This window comes from Amblyomma maculatum, chromosome 1 (assembly GCF_055883805.1).
Source record: "Amblyomma maculatum isolate TAMU_Amacu chromosome 1, ASM5588380v1, whole genome shotgun sequence".
NCBI classification, from domain to species: domain Eukaryota; kingdom Metazoa; phylum Arthropoda; class Arachnida; order Ixodida; family Ixodidae; genus Amblyomma; species Amblyomma maculatum.
In genome coordinates, this window is record NC_139344.1 from 100489138 (window position 1) to 100506068 (window position 16931).

General features: G+C 43.9%; 1 protein-coding gene across 1 annotated transcript in view; it reads left to right on the forward strand.

Moving 5' to 3' along the window:
• Glg1 (Golgi apparatus protein 1) overlaps nucleotides 1-16931 on the forward strand; it is a 109200-nt gene that overhangs the window by 34868 nt on the left and 57401 nt on the right. Inside the window, exons 9-16 of the mRNA XM_084588668.1 lie at nucleotides 973-1074; nucleotides 3890-4052; nucleotides 4492-4629; nucleotides 11167-11316; nucleotides 13021-13140; nucleotides 13232-13320; nucleotides 15053-15167; nucleotides 15556-15648. Of these exons, the coding sequence (XP_084444794.1) occupies nucleotides 973-1074; nucleotides 3890-4052; nucleotides 4492-4629; nucleotides 11167-11316; nucleotides 13021-13140; nucleotides 13232-13320; nucleotides 15053-15167; nucleotides 15556-15648 (970 nt within the window). The remainder of the gene's footprint in view (nucleotides 1-972; nucleotides 1075-3889; nucleotides 4053-4491; nucleotides 4630-11166; nucleotides 11317-13020; nucleotides 13141-13231; nucleotides 13321-15052; nucleotides 15168-15555; nucleotides 15649-16931) is intronic.

Below are 16931 nucleotides of genomic sequence, written 5' to 3' on the forward strand. Positions count from 1 at the left end.
GATGAACCCTAACAATTCTGCCAAACCTGAAGCTGACCAATGTATCAGTCTCTCTCTATTTTTTCATTTTTTCAATGCGAGAAGGCTAAACATTGCACAGTTTAGCAATTTGACATGGTTGGTCATCTCTCAGGTTTTGAAAATGTCTTTTTTGAGGCTGAAAAAAGGCCGTGCACACAAGTGAAACCTTTAAGGAGAAAAAATTAGCCTACCCGGTGCTCTTAACTTGACTCTGCCATGAAATTCTACTGGTGCATGTTGCATGGTGCACATTAAAAATTTGCTTGCTTATGATTTCTTTAGTGACAAAGACATCGTGTGGTGCTCAGTCTATGAAACCGAATTTTTGTGGTATTGGATTGCAAAACATTTATTTCGTCGCTCAAGCAGGTCTAAGGAGGGACATACTAGATGGCCGCTAGTCTATGGCTGGCGGCGACCTCATTAGCCCGCTCGATGACCCATAGTTGGATCTTCGGGTCCGAGCTGACCAGCACGGCTTCCCACCACTCGGGAGAAGGGAGCTGTATTAATTCCGCCGCAGGCGGATCATTTGTGCAGTTCCAGAGAATGTGGTCATATGCCACTCTTTCGCCGCATTTATTGCAGTTTGGGTTGTACTGGCCTGGGTACATAAGGGCAAGCACCGCCACATTTAGGAAGGAGCGTGTTTGTAGTCGGCGCCAGGTAACTTCCTGTGCTTTAGTTAAGGATTTGTGGGGAGGGGGATGTATGCACCTTTCCAGCCTGAAGTGGTGGGTAATATCATGAAAAGAAATTAACCATCCCTCGTGAAATTCGGGTCGGAGGGTGCGCTCACTTTGGGGTAGATTTGCTTGCAAATTGAAAGGAGGATTAGTATTTCAAATATGGGATATTTGAGTGTGAACCGTTGTCTCATGTCCTTTTTTTCTAAGTGCTTGGAAAGCAGCGTAAATACTGCTTCCATATTATTGGAAAATTATTTTTCAGAATGCTGTCATGCCTGATGGATCAAGTGAGCAATATTGCCATGAAGGACACCTGCAGAGAAGCCTTACTGCAGATTCAGTACTTCGTGGCACGTGACTTCAAGTAAGTTACATCATTTTGATGTGCAATTCACAGTTGTGCATTATTAATTTAGAGGTACTAAGAGGGGAGTTCAGAAGTGCTTAATAGGCAAGCACCGTGTCTGTAAGCAAAGGTGGCATTGCAATTGGTAGCGCTGGGGGGTTGTAGGCAAAAATGCAGCATGTCTACACTATACCAAGCGAAACTGCTTTCAGAAGCAACTTACGCAAGGGCACATTTCAGAGGGTGCACATTGCTTGTGCTAAGAAATATTTTTTGATACAATAGAACCTCGGTGATACGAATCTCATGGGGTCGCGAAAAAATAAGAAAATAAGTATGCAGAAGCATGGGGAAGGCAGTCGCGCTGGTCTGTTTAGGTCAGAGAAGGTTGATACACGATTTTGCAAAGGGTGCTGCCATATTGGGGAGCTGAGCTGCTCTCGTAGCACAGGAAAGTGTTAACGACTTCCCCCCTTAACTGCCCAGTCAAACCGGTTTCTCCAAGGGTCGCAAAATGGTCTATAATGGTTGCGCAGTCACAGCTCGCCACTCGCAATGCATATAGCATGACAAGATATGGTGATGTGCCATCCACTCGGCGGCATCGACTGCTTGCGATGCGTACAGCACAACTAGCGGTCGCGTAGTCTACAATGTGTGACCTGTGCGTGCCCGCCACGTGCGCCACCGATTACATCTCGCGGCCGCACGCTGCTGCAACCCTTGGCATCGTTGAAAATGATCGCGATGCCAGCGATGTACGGTTCGCCCGCCTCCACATACTTCTCGCGGCCGGAGATGGCTACATGCAGGCCGTGCGGTGCTGTAAACTGCTCGCGGATCAGGATCACGGAGCCAGCGATGTGTGGTCCGTGCGCGCGTGCCACGCACGCCGCCGCCAGCTTCTGCGGGTTCGACGTCTGCGTTTGCCACGCGCCGCTGAAAGGTTTCCATGGCGTGAGCCCGACAGACAGTGGCGACGTCGGCGAGGTGTGGACCACGCATCGCCACAAACTGCTCATGATGCGTACATACAGCGTGGCTGGCGATCGCAGTGTCAACTATGTGCGGACAGTGCATACATAGTGCTCAAGGTTTGGTTGCAGTTCGCGCGCTCATATTATTCGTAGTGCTGCGGGAGAGAGTTCGGAACATCCAAAATTTTACACTTTGTACACAATGCACTCCGGCCAGGGAATTTCGCAATTTCGTATCATCCCAAAATTCGTATCAACTGGATTCGTATCACCGAGATTTTGCTGTACCTGGATTTAATTTTTCATTTCAGCCTATTCACCAGATCGGGTTACCAGGCGGACTGCTGTATCAGTTTCCTTCCCTGCTCCTGTAGTTGGCAGCTAGAGTGCAGCTTCGATGTGTGATTTGATTGAAATAAATTAAACCTAGAAAGCACTAGGTACAGAGAAATACTAACCATCCACACTTATCAACTTCTGGACTGATTGCTAGCGCACGTAAATGCATAGTATAGTAGGATGACGCCATTGATGACACAAAGCAGCTTTTTCACATGGTAAACCTTGCTTTCTGCTTTCTCCAAGTGTCTTCACTTTAGGGATACTTTGAATAAGAAAATCTAATCTTTATCTCCTTTTTAATTGCACTACAGCAGTCGAGGACCCACGTCTCGGGTGATGCGTTCATGATGGCAGTCAAGAATGCCCTCGTTTTGCTCTCTTGGCTTTAGAAGACTGCACAAGTGCATATATAGACATTTTACCTGGTTCTAGCTAAAATTATGCTTATATGTTCATCAGGTTCTGAGCATCCTTAAATGAGAAAATTCTGCTAATCTTGGAAGTAACACCGCATCACTTTGTCAAGATCCTGGCGACATTTAATTGCTTTCCAGGACCAGTGTTGGAATAGTCACTTGTTGAAGCTTGAGAAAGTGAAAATAGCGAAAATAAACTCACTGCTATCAGCAGCAAACAAGGTCATTGTATTCTTTCAATCTCTCTCTGCCATCATTTAAAAGTGCACTCTCCATGCATGTGATTGCTTTCGGATAGCTTATCGCGGGACCTTCGACTGTGGAATGGAGCGATGGCTCTTCCTATTCGGAATACGAACCTAGTTCAGATTCCAGTGGCATAGTCAGAAATATTTCCAAGAAGTGTTATATACTGCCGACCGAAAGGTGTGGGGGGGATGCAGCGCTCAAAGTTGTTTGTTTGGGGGTGGGGTTGACACCGAAACGCCCTTTCTGGCTATCCCCATGCCGAATGTTTCTTTAACTATGTTACTTGTATCATGTTCATAATCAAAAATAAATAGCTGTGTTCGTTCCCGGATAGTCTCTAAACTATGCCGACACAGGTGGTGCGTAACAGCCAGGAACACCCAACAGTGAAAGGGTTCAAAGCTGCAAACAGTGTGGCTGATTTCATGCTGCACCTTGCAGCCATTAAGTTTCAGTGGTCATTGAGCAAGTTTAGCTCCTGTTTCACTGGAACCAAAAGCTTTGCTTGTGTGTAGCACCAAGTTTAACTGAAGTCGGGTTTGTCTTTTATACATGCAAAGCATGGTTTGGAATTTATGGCATATTGGTGTATAATGAATGCGGTTTCCTAACAAGCCTGGTTTAACTTGTAATTTAATCTCTAATGTGAATTTTGTCGCCAGTCAGAGCCAGCCTGGATTCGTAATTCTGTGTTTGGAATTAAGCTTGTCAGTCAGTAGTGCAATGCACTGGGGATATTTCTAAATCACTTTTAATGGGAGGATAATTAGTTTTCAAATCCTTTGCACTGTAGTCTTGGTCTTCTCCAACAAAAAGGAGCATTAATTCATTCATGGTTCTGGTTTGCAGGCTGGACCCTATCTTGTACAAGGAGTGCAGGGCAGATGCCATGACATACTGTAAAGCCAAAAAAGAGTGGTATGATGACCCCACCCGCATGGACCCAGAAAGAGGCCCAATAGTGCTTCCCTGTCTCTACCGCTATGCATACCACCCTGATGACAGTGTTCGGGTGAGGGCAGCTGCATGGGACATCTCTGTTACTAAGCCACTTTGCATTGAAGTTAAAAAGCCTTTAATTGTTAGTAAATTATGTCTGCATGGTTTCTTGTTTATTTTTCTTTTATCTTTTCTGCTTCTATCTTATATTCGGGTGTTTCACATTTGGCTGATGAGTGCATTTTTAGGTTCGATGCTGGCCTTGGTGCCTGCTTTTCAATGTAAAGTGTGTAATCGCCTGAGATTTTATTGTAGACAAAAGACCCTCAGGTGACACGGATTAATTCAGAACTGCTATTTTGGCACGACTAGTCTTTAGCCCACATTGTAGCCTAGAATGTAAAGCCTATAATTTTCATGCATCTTTGTATCATTTATATCAAATATTTTTTGAACCTGGCCAGAGTTGCTGGTAAAATAACTCATTGGTCCTCTCTTGCTCCTTACCTCAGCTGTCAAAGCAGTGCCTGTATGAAATTCGGAGGGTGATGCGGCAACGAGCAGTCTCTATTGACCTACATCCTGAAATTGAGGAACCCTGCATGTCCGACCTGGCTGGAATGTGCAGTGATCATCTTGGACGTGGAGAGGTAATGACTATTACTGTCAAAAACACCTGGGACGTTTTTGATTCCTGGGTCGTGTGCCCTTTTAAGTTTCTTGCAATGTAACGATCTGGAGTTCCTAAAAATGGAGGAGTTCTTGGTTAACTAATGATGGCACAGTTTTTTTTTCTGGCTCCAGATACAGTAGAATCTCGATGATACGATTACGGTTGATCCGAATTTCAGAAGTGTCCCGGATAGTCTACATTGAACAGAATACATTGCAATTCGGAATTATACAAACAGTTTTTTAAGTCTGTGCGGATGATATGAACGCGCGACCGATGCGACCACCCACGCTAGTGAGCAAGCATGCGCGGCTTCAAGGAGTGCACCTCCTTCCTCTTCACCCCTTTCCCACCACCCATGTCTCGTGGCACCGGCCGAACCGGTGCTTGCTGGGCCGCCAGCAACATGTGGGCGATGTCACTCACACAGTTTCTGATTGGCCTATGGCACCTTGCAAGCTACTGGAGGTTGTTGCCCCCACCCCACCTCCCCTGCCTCTGCCAATACATCCCTCTGCTTGCTGCTGGCCTGCTCTTGTGAGTGTTTCATGTTGTGCGAAGATGACAACTTTCCTGTTTAAATGTGACTGGACAAGAACGCTAGCTAGGTGCGTGCCGAAGACACAGATAGTTCAAATTCAACATGTCTGGAAAGTGCAGGGCCTTTTCTTTTAAAGAGAAGCTTGAAATTTTGAGGAAGGTTGATGAAAACCCATAGAAAGAACTGTCTCGACATGACGAACAAGCTAGGATTAGCCCCGTCAATGCTCTGCTCTATTGTTGGGCAGCGGGACATCATTTTAAAGAAGGCTCAGCACTTCAGTGTCAACATCAAGCAAGCAAAGAATTCCACACATGTGAAGCTGGAAGAAGTTCTGCTGGCGTGGTTTTTGCAAGGCGTCTGCAGCCGGCGCCAACGTGAACAGCAATGTGCTACAAGAGAAAGCTGACGACATTGCAAATGTGCTTTGAGAGAAAGCTGACGGCATTGCACTTTTTGTTGGCGTCAAAAATATTGAAGGGTACGGAGGGTGGCTATGTTTACCTTGGCTTGTTTTGGATCATACCAATTCGGAATGATACGAATATTTTTCAGGCTCCTGTGGAATTCGTATCATCGTGACTCTACTGTATTCTGGGCCCGTAGAAACACAGTCAGGAACTTCATTGTAAACATTTTCAGCTCTAATGATTTCTGCAGTGTTTCAGCAAGTTATTTTTGTTCATTGCTTTAAATAATAAACAAGTAACTTCTTTTCTGAGCTGAGCGTATAGTCGGTGTAAAAAGATAGCAGACCTGTTTGTTTCTTTTATTTTAACCTTCGACAGTAAAGAAGTGATAGTAAGAATCATTTTATTACATACAATGACAAAGGAAGTGGCTAGTCTAAATCAGCTCTGATATGAATGATTACTTTAGCAAATTTCTTTATAAATATTGTACATAAATGGTCCTGTTCTAGTTTTTAATTTGCATTGTTCAAGCTAAGTACTTATTTTAAAAAAAATCATGTTTGTTAGTGCATACTGTGTTAGTATCACACAAATAACCTGCCCTTAGATGGAACTGGGCCCAAATTTTAACAACCATGGTTGGAAGAAGGTATTGTCCCCTCATACTGCCTGTACATTTACGCGAAGGAAGTGTGAATAGACATTTTTGTAACTCTGCAGACGACGATTGTTTTGCATTTGGTTTATTGACTATTCATTAACTATGTCTGGCCCAGACATGTTTGGTCACCTGCGAGGACATGAAGTCCATCAGCCACCTATTTAACAAACGGTCCTTTGTTGACCGCTCGCTGGCTTGATATGTATAGCGGATGCTATACATGATACCATGCACTGCCATGAAGCTGGTTCCCATCTCCCAAAAAAGTAGCATAAAGCCTACACCCCTTGTTGTATTGTTTTCAAAATTTTTTATGCTGGTTTTATACAAGAAAGTATAGTTTTTCCACTTGTTTATAGCATTCTTTATGACTTCTTTTTGGCAATCACTTCTACAATTACGGAACCTATGGCCATTTTACAGGCCCCAAGCATAAGTAGCACATTACTGATATGAAATGCCAGAAGATAGCGACGTCTGTGCTCCTTGCCCGCCCACACTGCCAAGAAACGCTAGGAAAAGAGACTCACTTTTCTAATTGCGATCAAGTGAAATACAGTCAAACTCGGATATATTGAACTCAAAGGGCATCGCGAAGTAGTTCGATATATAGATAATTCGATATACAGAAATCGGCTTAAGGCGCCACTTGCGATCGTGAAAAATTATATTGTATTTGTCGCGTAATCAACCCACTCGCATAATAAACCTACCCCCTCACTTTGCCCCCAAGAATTAAAAAAAAAAAAAGCATTCGGTGGTGCGTCCCTCCATTTTGGTTGTCGCATCCACAGCTCATTTATTGGCAGCGCGCCAAGATGCCACGCAGGGCGGGCGTGTTGCGGTGGCAGGAAGCGAACTTGGCAGAGTGCCTGTGATGACTTGATTGCACAAGCCTGGTTCGATTTATCACGCTTGGGGCGGGCGTAGTCCACTGCCACGAAATCATTGTAAAGCGTGATAGCTACAAATGCCGTTTGAAGTGGACAGTGCTAAAAGTCTGTGTCATGATCGCAGCTGACCGCGTGCTTTCGATGATTCATAGATGTAAGAATGGACTGCTCTCGCAAAGAAAAAAGAACAAACCTGCCGGTTCTTAACGTCTGCAGCCGCCATAGCATACGCTACGCCGCACGTTCAGCACGATGGCAAGGATGAACGACTCCCGCGAAAAAAAAAAAAAATGCTTCTAAACGTCTGCAGCCGCCGTAGCTTACACGCTTTCAGCACGACAACACGAGACGCGCATCGCATGTCAGCCGCCGTGCGCAGAGCGTTCACACAGTTCACAACACACACTGGAGACGGCGTCTTCCACGGGCTGAGCTGGCTTGTCCGGGCATGCGTAGAGCGTGCTGCTGCGAACGAAGCCCGGGAAAGAGAGAGAAAGGGGAAAGATAAAGCTCGGCGGAAGAGTAGGCACATCTTTGCGCGTTGCTCTATCGCGTTTTTCTCTCTCCCGAACACTGCGGCTGCATTGGTTCCCTCTTGTTCCTTCACGCACATGGCTTGCAAACGTCACGTGCTGGCGCGCGGCAGCGATCACCGCAGATGCCCGCTCCTTTGGGGAAAGGGCGTGCCGCTGCCCTAGACCAGCCATCGCCGAACTGTGCCCTCTCATTCCTTCCGCGTGTGGCTTGAAAATGTCACGCGACAAACGGCCAAGAGTGATGCAGTCGTCTTTGGGGAAGGCGCGCCACCCAATGCGTGGTGCGCATTTTCATGGGATTTTAAATGAGATTTTCAAGGGGATATTCTGTGAGTTCGATATAACCAAAATTCGAATTATCCAGGTTCGATATATCCGAGTTCGACTGTATAATCATTTACCTTGTTGCCATTTTCAACTTTGTTTGGCGGCTACTGCATGTGTGTTCTCCACCTTTTGCGTGTACTGCACCTGATGCCTGAGGATGACACCCAATCAGAGCAGAGATTCTGAATGTGAAGAAGGTGTTACACTGCTGCCAGAAATCAGCAAACTTTTTGATAGCACGTTGGAAGATGAAGCCTCTGAAGGCTTTGAATAAAACTGTAGTGCTGCTGCTCTGCCTGTGCGAGAATTTTTTTTGGACATGAGTGTTGCCTCTTTTTCGCTGTCATTCGTACCACATAAGGTACAAGTGACAGCGAAAAAGAGGCACGGAGCATTTTGCAATGTTCATGCAAGCATGTATACTCAAGTCTCATTGCTTTAACCAGGTGCATCTTATACAGGGGTGGGTCTTATATACTTTTTTTTTTTTTTTGAAAGCCTGAAAGCCTCTAAATATGAGGGGTGCATCATATATTCGAGACCTGGCTGAACTGGAATGAGCTAAACTCGTTGAAGCCTCTCTGTAGCCTTCAGCAAGGCTGGAACAGTGAGTCGCTGAGAATGTTGCACAGCAGACAACACTTGGGAAATGAAAAGACAGGGGTAGTGCCGTCCTGTTCTTGCCCTTTCAGCATGTTGTTTTACTACTACATTAATTGTCCCAATGCTGCAAGTTCAGTTAGATGGTCCACTGCTGTAAAGAGATATTACTTGTGCAGCGCACCTGTGCTGTGTCCAGTTTATCAGGCTGCTGAGTAAGTTTTAATAAAACAAATGTTGAATTTTATTGATAATATTCTGAGATGTATTTGCAACTTGACATCTTTACATTGTAAAGCGCTGTTGGGAGACGGGACCTGAACCAAAAGTTTTTATTTTTCATCATCGAGCGCCACTGTGGAGCCCAAGCACTCATGGCATGCGACTCCTGTCCCTTCTTTCTTCTTCAACCTCGGTCCTGATCTAGAGAGAGTGGTGCTACAGTATACAGTCACCGACTGATTTTTCGGACTCGGCGCGACCCTGGTAATGGTACGAATAATCGAACAGTCCGAAAAATGCGTGGTCTTGGAAGAAAAAAAAATCACTTTCCTGCAAACAATTAGCTTTAAATATCATGAACTTCATCACTCCCCATAGACAAATGTGATGTTTGTAAACAAAGGTGGTTCAGCAACTGGCAGTGACAGGGGGATGTAGGCATAAACTCGGCGTGCCTACACTGCGCTAAGTGATGCTGCCTTTGAAACCAACTGGCACGTGTGAATATTTCGAAGCATGCATGTCTCGTAGGCTAAGATATGTTTCTGTTTACGCCTGGAGAGTAATTCTGCAACTTTTCAATCTGTTCTGTGATTGCAATTATTAAGCAGAGTGCTTTATCAACTTCATTCTTGGCACAGAGCGCGACAGTGATTAAATTAAATGAAAACGAGAAAGCTCAAGGCGTAAGAAATACTATTCAACTTCTGAGCCTGTTGCTGCTATTGCTAGCACATTCAAGAAGGAGGACGACACCATGGATATTGTGACGCCATACAGAATATTGCATCTTATGTTGAGAGTACAACGAAATGTGCATGAGCTACTGGCATTTGTTCTTGCTTTATACATTGCGCGACTAAAGACCAATCAGGAGGATTAAGAGCCACAAACGAACTGATCAAGTTTCAACATAGAAGGGCAACACATGTTAGCCACGAAGATGACCCATTGCTGAAGGGTCCACTTGTCTTGCTCCATACCGCTGCCCTTCCCTTTTATCTCTATCCAACCACAAGGAAATTGTGAAAACTGGTGCCGTTTCCTTTTTCTGCCTTGTGGCGCAACTAACCTCACCATAACTTGCCGGAATATCGTGAATTATGCTCAAAAACACAGCAAGCGCCGCACACCCAATACAGATGGCCTGGGCTTTTGCCTACGCCATGAAAGTCGCTGCTGTCACCATCGCTGCCGCATCTCCACTGACTTCATCTATAGCATAGCGTGATCCACTACTGTGATTTGCTTCCGTGCGCCACCCGTGCGCATACGCCAGTATGGTCCAATATGGCGAGTGCGGCCCCTAGTGCGTGCGCTGATTGGTGCCGACACGACAGGCGCGCGCACCGCTGAGGAGCATGCAACTCTGTGAAGGCGGTCACCGCATGCATAGTGGCGCCTTGCAGAAATGGATTGCGCTAAGCTCTAACCACTATAGTTATATAACCACTATTTTGGCTAGTCATGCGTTCGTCATGTTCATGCCGCTTCAGGAGTGTGATGCAGTGCTGCACCTCATGCTGATGTTGCGAACAAATGCATGCACCACGTGCAACAGTAACATTCAATTTTCATGGTTAACGACAGTAGCGAAGGCCGTGAGACGGAACTCGTGAGAAAAAAAGTGAGCAGAACAGAACAAGAGCGTTCGCGAATGCACCCCCGCCCCTCCCCCGCTGTTCTCATGGGTGGTGGCGACATCGAAGCTGCGGCAGACAGTCCTCACGTTCCATTTTTAGTCCAATTGCGTGCTATTTGTGAGCCACTTCGATGACAACGAATAGCATGCTGTTATTGTCATTGCCTAAAATGGCAACAATGAACAAAGAGCCAAGCTAATCTGTCCAAATGACTCTGCTTAAATCTAAGAGGGCGCCTTTCTAGGCCACACATAACCAGTTGTTTATGACAGTGATGCCCGCTCACATCTATATTGTGTCTAAAATAATGAGCTTTCGGCAAAAAAATGATATCCACGGTATTGCTGGCACCAATTTCAGTGCGAAAAATGTAACTTTTGGACACCACAGAGCCCGAAATATAGGTCATGAAAATGTAACCATTCCTATGGGATGCGTGGCAGTTCCTAATTGAAGTCCCAAATATCACGCAAGCCCGAACTATTGGAGTCTGAAAAATCGGTTATTCTACTGTAAAGGGTTTACAGCAGCCTGTCATATTAAACTTTCTTCTCTCATGGTTCTTTCATTAGCTGGAAAAGGTCAGGTTGATAAAAGAAAGCTCGAGATGCAATTGTACTGTTTACTAGTCGGTGTTGAGAAAGAAATTGGTCATTTGTGATTTTTTGCTTACTCTAGGAGATGCAGTGCCTTCAAGACAATCTTGAGAAGCTGAGCCGGGAGTGCCGTGCTGCAGTGGCTAACTACACAGAGGAGGAAGCTGAGCACCTGGAGTTGAACTACCCCCTCTACCACAGTTGCCAGGCTGTGCTCAAAGATCTGTGCAGTGTAAGGGGTGCAGGACACAGTGTTGCTTTGCTGATCCTGTACCATTCTTGTGCTGTTGTACTTGCATGCTCTTTGTTCTTATTTTTCTGTAGAGACAGAAGTTAGCACCAAATGTTAGAATCAGGTATGAGGCCAAGATTGCTGAGGCCATGGCTTGATTAATGTTCAAATTGAGGCTGCTGCTAGTGCAGTTTTAATAACTGAGGCAACAAATGATGGGTAAGAATACTGTAATCATATCCAAAGTAAACTGGTGGGAGGAGAACGGTGTGATCAGTGGGGCTTTTTAGTTTCTGTATTGAATGATTAAATGTTTTGTTCACAAATTTAGCAGTCTTGAGATGCAGTGATGTGTACAGAAATAGTGATGCAGAACTGTCGAAGAGTGACAATGCATAGCACTTGTTTCCTACTAAACGTCTTGTTTATCTTCACACAAAAACAATTATCCTTCATTTGACCTTATAAATAAAGCATCCAGTAAAGTAACTTGTAGAAGAAAAACTGAAAGGTGTGTTAAGACTGCATCAATAAGAACTAATAATAAGGGAGTAATTGCTCATTGACATCCACCCAAGCGCAACCAAACGGCTACAGAGGAAAACTATACAGCTTTCTCAGAAGCTCCGTAGTGAAAGAAAAAGAAGTAATAAGTGCCACCACTAAGATGCAGAAAAGCAATGCATCGCATGACTGAGCTTCACTGAGCATCATGGTACATCAAAGTCTGATGACCACTCAAGTTGACCATTTGCTATTAATAGCTATACTCGCGTGGAGTTTTTTGTGGTTATGCAGCTAAGGCTATGGGGGCCTGGGCTTTCGGGACGGTGTTACCACGCGACATAGTTCTGGCATATCTGGCCTCAGTTACAGTTTGTTCTGTGTTTACTTGAAATAAGTTTTCGAACCGCCAATGACTAATAACTGCATTTTTTTACACCATTGAGGGCTTCAGTAAATGTAAATTTAAGTTTAATGTGAATATGCATTGTCGAAACAAGTGAGCGCATTATGAAAGCATATAGAAACCAGCAGGCTGATGCAGCTAACGCAGCCCACGCCTGTTTTGCGGGATGCTTGACAGATGGTGCAGCTATCAGCATTTGCACTGCATATTACACTGATGTTATAATGCTCTACACTAACGTTGTACTAGCTTGTATTGTATAATTTTGATGTAGTAATAGCGTGAATAATTCCATAATGGTATAATATTCCAGAGCACGATCCAGGAAATTTCTGAAGGGACTATATTCTGCTGCGCAGTGAGCTGATGCATTTTGGCTCTGTAACTTTGGCTGCATAGCCACAAAAAACTGTCTGTGAGCATAGGTGTTCACTTTTCACAGTGCTGCAGGAAAGTTATCATTGTTGGTTGTATACCATCTCGAGGGTAAATAGTACCAGTGAAAGGCATGGCTTCGTGCACTTTGTCCTTACGAGATTCACTTTTTAAATTTGATCTTTAATGCTGCTTCTTACTTTTTTTGTGTGGTTTGACACTTGATTCACATTTGTATTGAGTTTAAATTGCACTCTCAATTTTTCAGTGCTTCAAATGTGCCGCTTCACATTCTCACTCTTGTATTAGATTTTTGCAATTTTTGTATCCATCCATGTTGCTTGGTAATGCCTTTTTTCTGTGATTGCAGTAGTAAGTAGTCAAATGCTGTGTTCAGGAAGTTTCATCTGTGCTTGCAGGACTTGCTTTCCAAGGATGTTGACCAGGGAGATCTCCTTCGTTGCCTCATTCAACACAAAAATGACTTTCGTATGAAAGAGGACCAGCGGTGCCGGGCTGCTCTCGAGCACTTCCAGCTGGTGAGGGGTCTCTCTGCGACGTGCCTCATGCACGTGAGCACACAGACGGGCATTATTGAATTCTTGCTCTATTTATGCATGTATATTTTAGATTTCACTGAAGGACTACAAGTTCAGCTATGCCTTTAAAGAAGCCTGCCGGAAGGACGCTCAGACATACTGTGGAAATTCAAAGTCTGGGTAAGCGTCATCAGTGAGTTCTGCAGTGTAGTCATTGTTTTCGGGGCCTGCAATGTGATGCTTTTATTGTTCCTGCCCGTGCATGTGCTGTCATGCAGCTTGGTAAGAAGCAGGAGTTGCACAGTAGTCAGTTTCATTTTGTATACCTTGTATCCTGTGTGCCTTGCCTCATCATATTTCTCTTCAGTTACCCAGTGTTACATGGTAAAAGAATGTCCTTTGGAAAGTATAGCAGTGGCAGTTCATAAGACACCCAAGTACTTAGAACTTTTGAATGTTAACGAAATAGGAAGCCATTGTTTCAGAGTAGCCATGCTTTCTAATTGGTCTTGTCTAATAGGTGCACTTACTGCAGCTTTTTAACTTAATGAAATGCAGTCGAATCCAACTGCAACAAGAATCACAAGAAAAATTTCACTAAAGTGCGACTTCGTTGTAGTGAAATAGGACCAAAAATCTGTCTTTGCTGGTCTTTTGTAGTTTCAAAATCAGCGCTGTGCTCCAGAAATTTTTTGCAGTGCCTGTAGTGCAGTAAACACTAGACCATACTCTTTGATTGCTGTGTAATGTATTTGTGGATTTGTGGGGTGCTTACCTTAGCGCCATCAGTGTCATCATCAGCCTAGTTATGTCGATTGCAATTAGTCCTTACATTCGCGCCAGCCGCGGGCACTCTATCTTCATAAATTTCCAATTGTCATCTCCCCACCCGGTTCTCTCTGGCCCTTGCTACATCTTTTTTTGGCCCATAGAAGCAGCTCAATTATACCTTAAAAAATCATTGGTTACCCAATTACATGTTCGCCTTATTACACGCCATGCCCAAGTCGATCGAATGCAAGTTCAGTTATGTATCATAGAAGTGCTGTCTAGCATCTGAACATTTTTCCTTTCATTTAGAGTAAACCTGCTTATAATAAAATAGAAGAACTTCTGCGATTTTATGTTACATCGAAGTCTTCATTATATGAATGTATTTTACTCATGAGGACATGAGGACTGGAAAGGACAGTGCTAAATGTAAACCAAAATAAGAATTTAAATGTCAGAGAAGTCACTTGAAAACTTTTAATATGTTCGTTACTTAGAATTATAGAAGCAGTGGGGCATTTCGTGATCGTGCTCATGGCACAGTGCAACTGCTGCAGCAGCTACTACCAACTCTTCAATCACTCGTATCATGAGGCTGTCAGTGGGGTGGGGAGTGGGATTGGCAGAGCAGTCTGAGGCTGCCACAGACACCACGGTCAGGCTTGACCGCGCAGGCTGTGCAGTCAAGGTCAAGGTCAACCACTGCAACATTCATTAGATGGCGTTTTTAAATGCACGTACTTCATTGACAGTGGCGTTGGGAAATTCAAAAACTTAGTAATATCAAGGAATTTACTAAGCGGAGGTGCTTCATTGCATAGTGGTTTAACTGTATGCACTCATTTTATTGTGTGGCATTTTCTTACTTTTATTATAGTAATTTGAAAACATTGTAAATGTTTGCCATGCAGCACCAAAAGAGGGAATTTGAATGCTATCACTGGATATGCATTCTTGTTGCAAGCACATGATTCTCATAGTTTTTTCTTTGTTTTGTGTGTGCTCATGGCACTATATACATATTCTGTATTTTGGCAAAAAGTATTTTTCTTTCTTTTGTGTGTGCATGGCACTATATATTGTGTATTGTGACAAAAAAAATGCAAAAGGTGACTGTGTTTCATTGTTCTATTATATGCAGAGCTGATGTGGTAAGCTGCCTCAGCAAGTTAGTGCTGGATGACGTTACAGACGATAAGGTTCCTCGAGTTTCTTCACGTTGCAGACAACAGCTGCGAGTGGAACTTTTCCAGCGGGTCAGTTTATGCTGTGTGTCTGGCTTATCAAACATTGCAATGTTTTGTGGCCAACTAGGGGAGTAGAATTGTAATTTTAACAAATGTCTTTGCATTTCTTTGTAAATCTGATTTGTTTGCCCACTTTTGTGGCAGTTTAATTTTTCTTTTTATATATATCTTGAAGGTAAGTTGACGATTACTCTTGCATTTGTTGTGAATTTACTTACTCTCCCGCATCTGGAGAAAGCCAGAGGATCATATGTTATCCTCACAGGTTTCAAAGGTGTTAGCTCTTTTTTCTGCTTTCTTTGTGTTATTCATATTTGTACTATTATAAAGTTACGAGTAAGTGGTAGTAAATAAATTAATATAAATTTTCTCATTTTTATGTCTTGTATGCTTGCAGGAAGAAAATATCAAATTAGATCCAAAACTGGACGCTGCTTGTGCCAAAGACCAGCGCACCCTGTGTAGCAATGTTCACCCAGGAGAAGGCGCAGTAAGTTGCAGAAACATGCAGTATTTTAGTGGGGCCTTGTTAACAGGTTTTTCACGGGCTTATTTCCCATAGCACTGTCACCAGTCACCTTTTTTTTAGCAGTAGGATGATTATTTTGCTTGTCGTAAGTAAGACTGTTGCACAGCTTGTGCAGTCTTTGAGATCACCACTGTAAAGCCCAAAAACTTTTATTTTTCATTCAGATACGATCTCGCACACAACCACGTACTGAATACAAAGGAAATTGAACAAAGGTTAAGTGGCAGCCTGAGTGCATTAGCCAAAGTTTTGACAAGAGAACTTGTCCTTGCCTGGTATCAGTATGTTGACAAGCGTATCGAGGCTTCCCCTACAACTTCGTTCAATTTGTTTTGTGCTCATCTTTTCTGTACTGTGGATCACAACCACATACAGTCAGGGCTGAATTCATATTGTACATCCTGCTGTCGCATAAAAGAAACTGTCGTGTTTCTACCATTTGCTTGTTACTGTTTTTCATCTCACAAATTGTTTGCGGTGGAGTGGAAGCTGTCAGCACAGTGCGGTGTCTTCCAAAAGTTTGCTGTTTTCAACTCTGACAACTCTGAAAGGTGTTGTTTAACACTTGTAGCCTCCACTGTACTGCAAATAGCTTGTGACTTGTGGAGTGTGGTCCTTTTTACCAATGTGTACGATGTACATTCAGTAGGATGGCGAAGTTTGTTGAACTGCGAAAATTGTTCAAACTGACCTCTTGGTTGCGTGCTATATTTACTCATGTAAAAAAAAAAACAATTTCCATAATGAGCCCTCCACCCCACTTTTGTGGCTTTGTCTATGAGCAAAACCATGCATTATGACTCCAGCAGGTGATAGTTAACAGGCTCTGTTTGGCCGGCAGGTTGTGTGACGTAACGAGACCACATGACATGGCTATGTTGGCAGGAGCTGCCAACTCAAGCACCACTCCTTCAAGATGGGAGGGTGAGAGGAACTGAACCCTCCTAGACCCTTGAATCCTTAGTAATCATGCTACCCCTAGGCCACTCAGGCATATTCGTACAGCTTGGTTAAACTGGGCTCCACATCTATGTTGGGTTGTCTTTCACATAAAACTGTCATGAAGGCGGGGATTTACGTGAAAAGGTAACAGGGCAGAGACACAGAGTCAAGAGCAGATCTGCCGTAGGTCCTAGCTAGAAGCAGCAGCGCATGGGAGTCTCTAAATTCATCTCTCAGGCGCCACCTGAAGCCACCAAGTGGCAATATAGTAGCTTACAACTTTATGATAATGAGTATGTCTT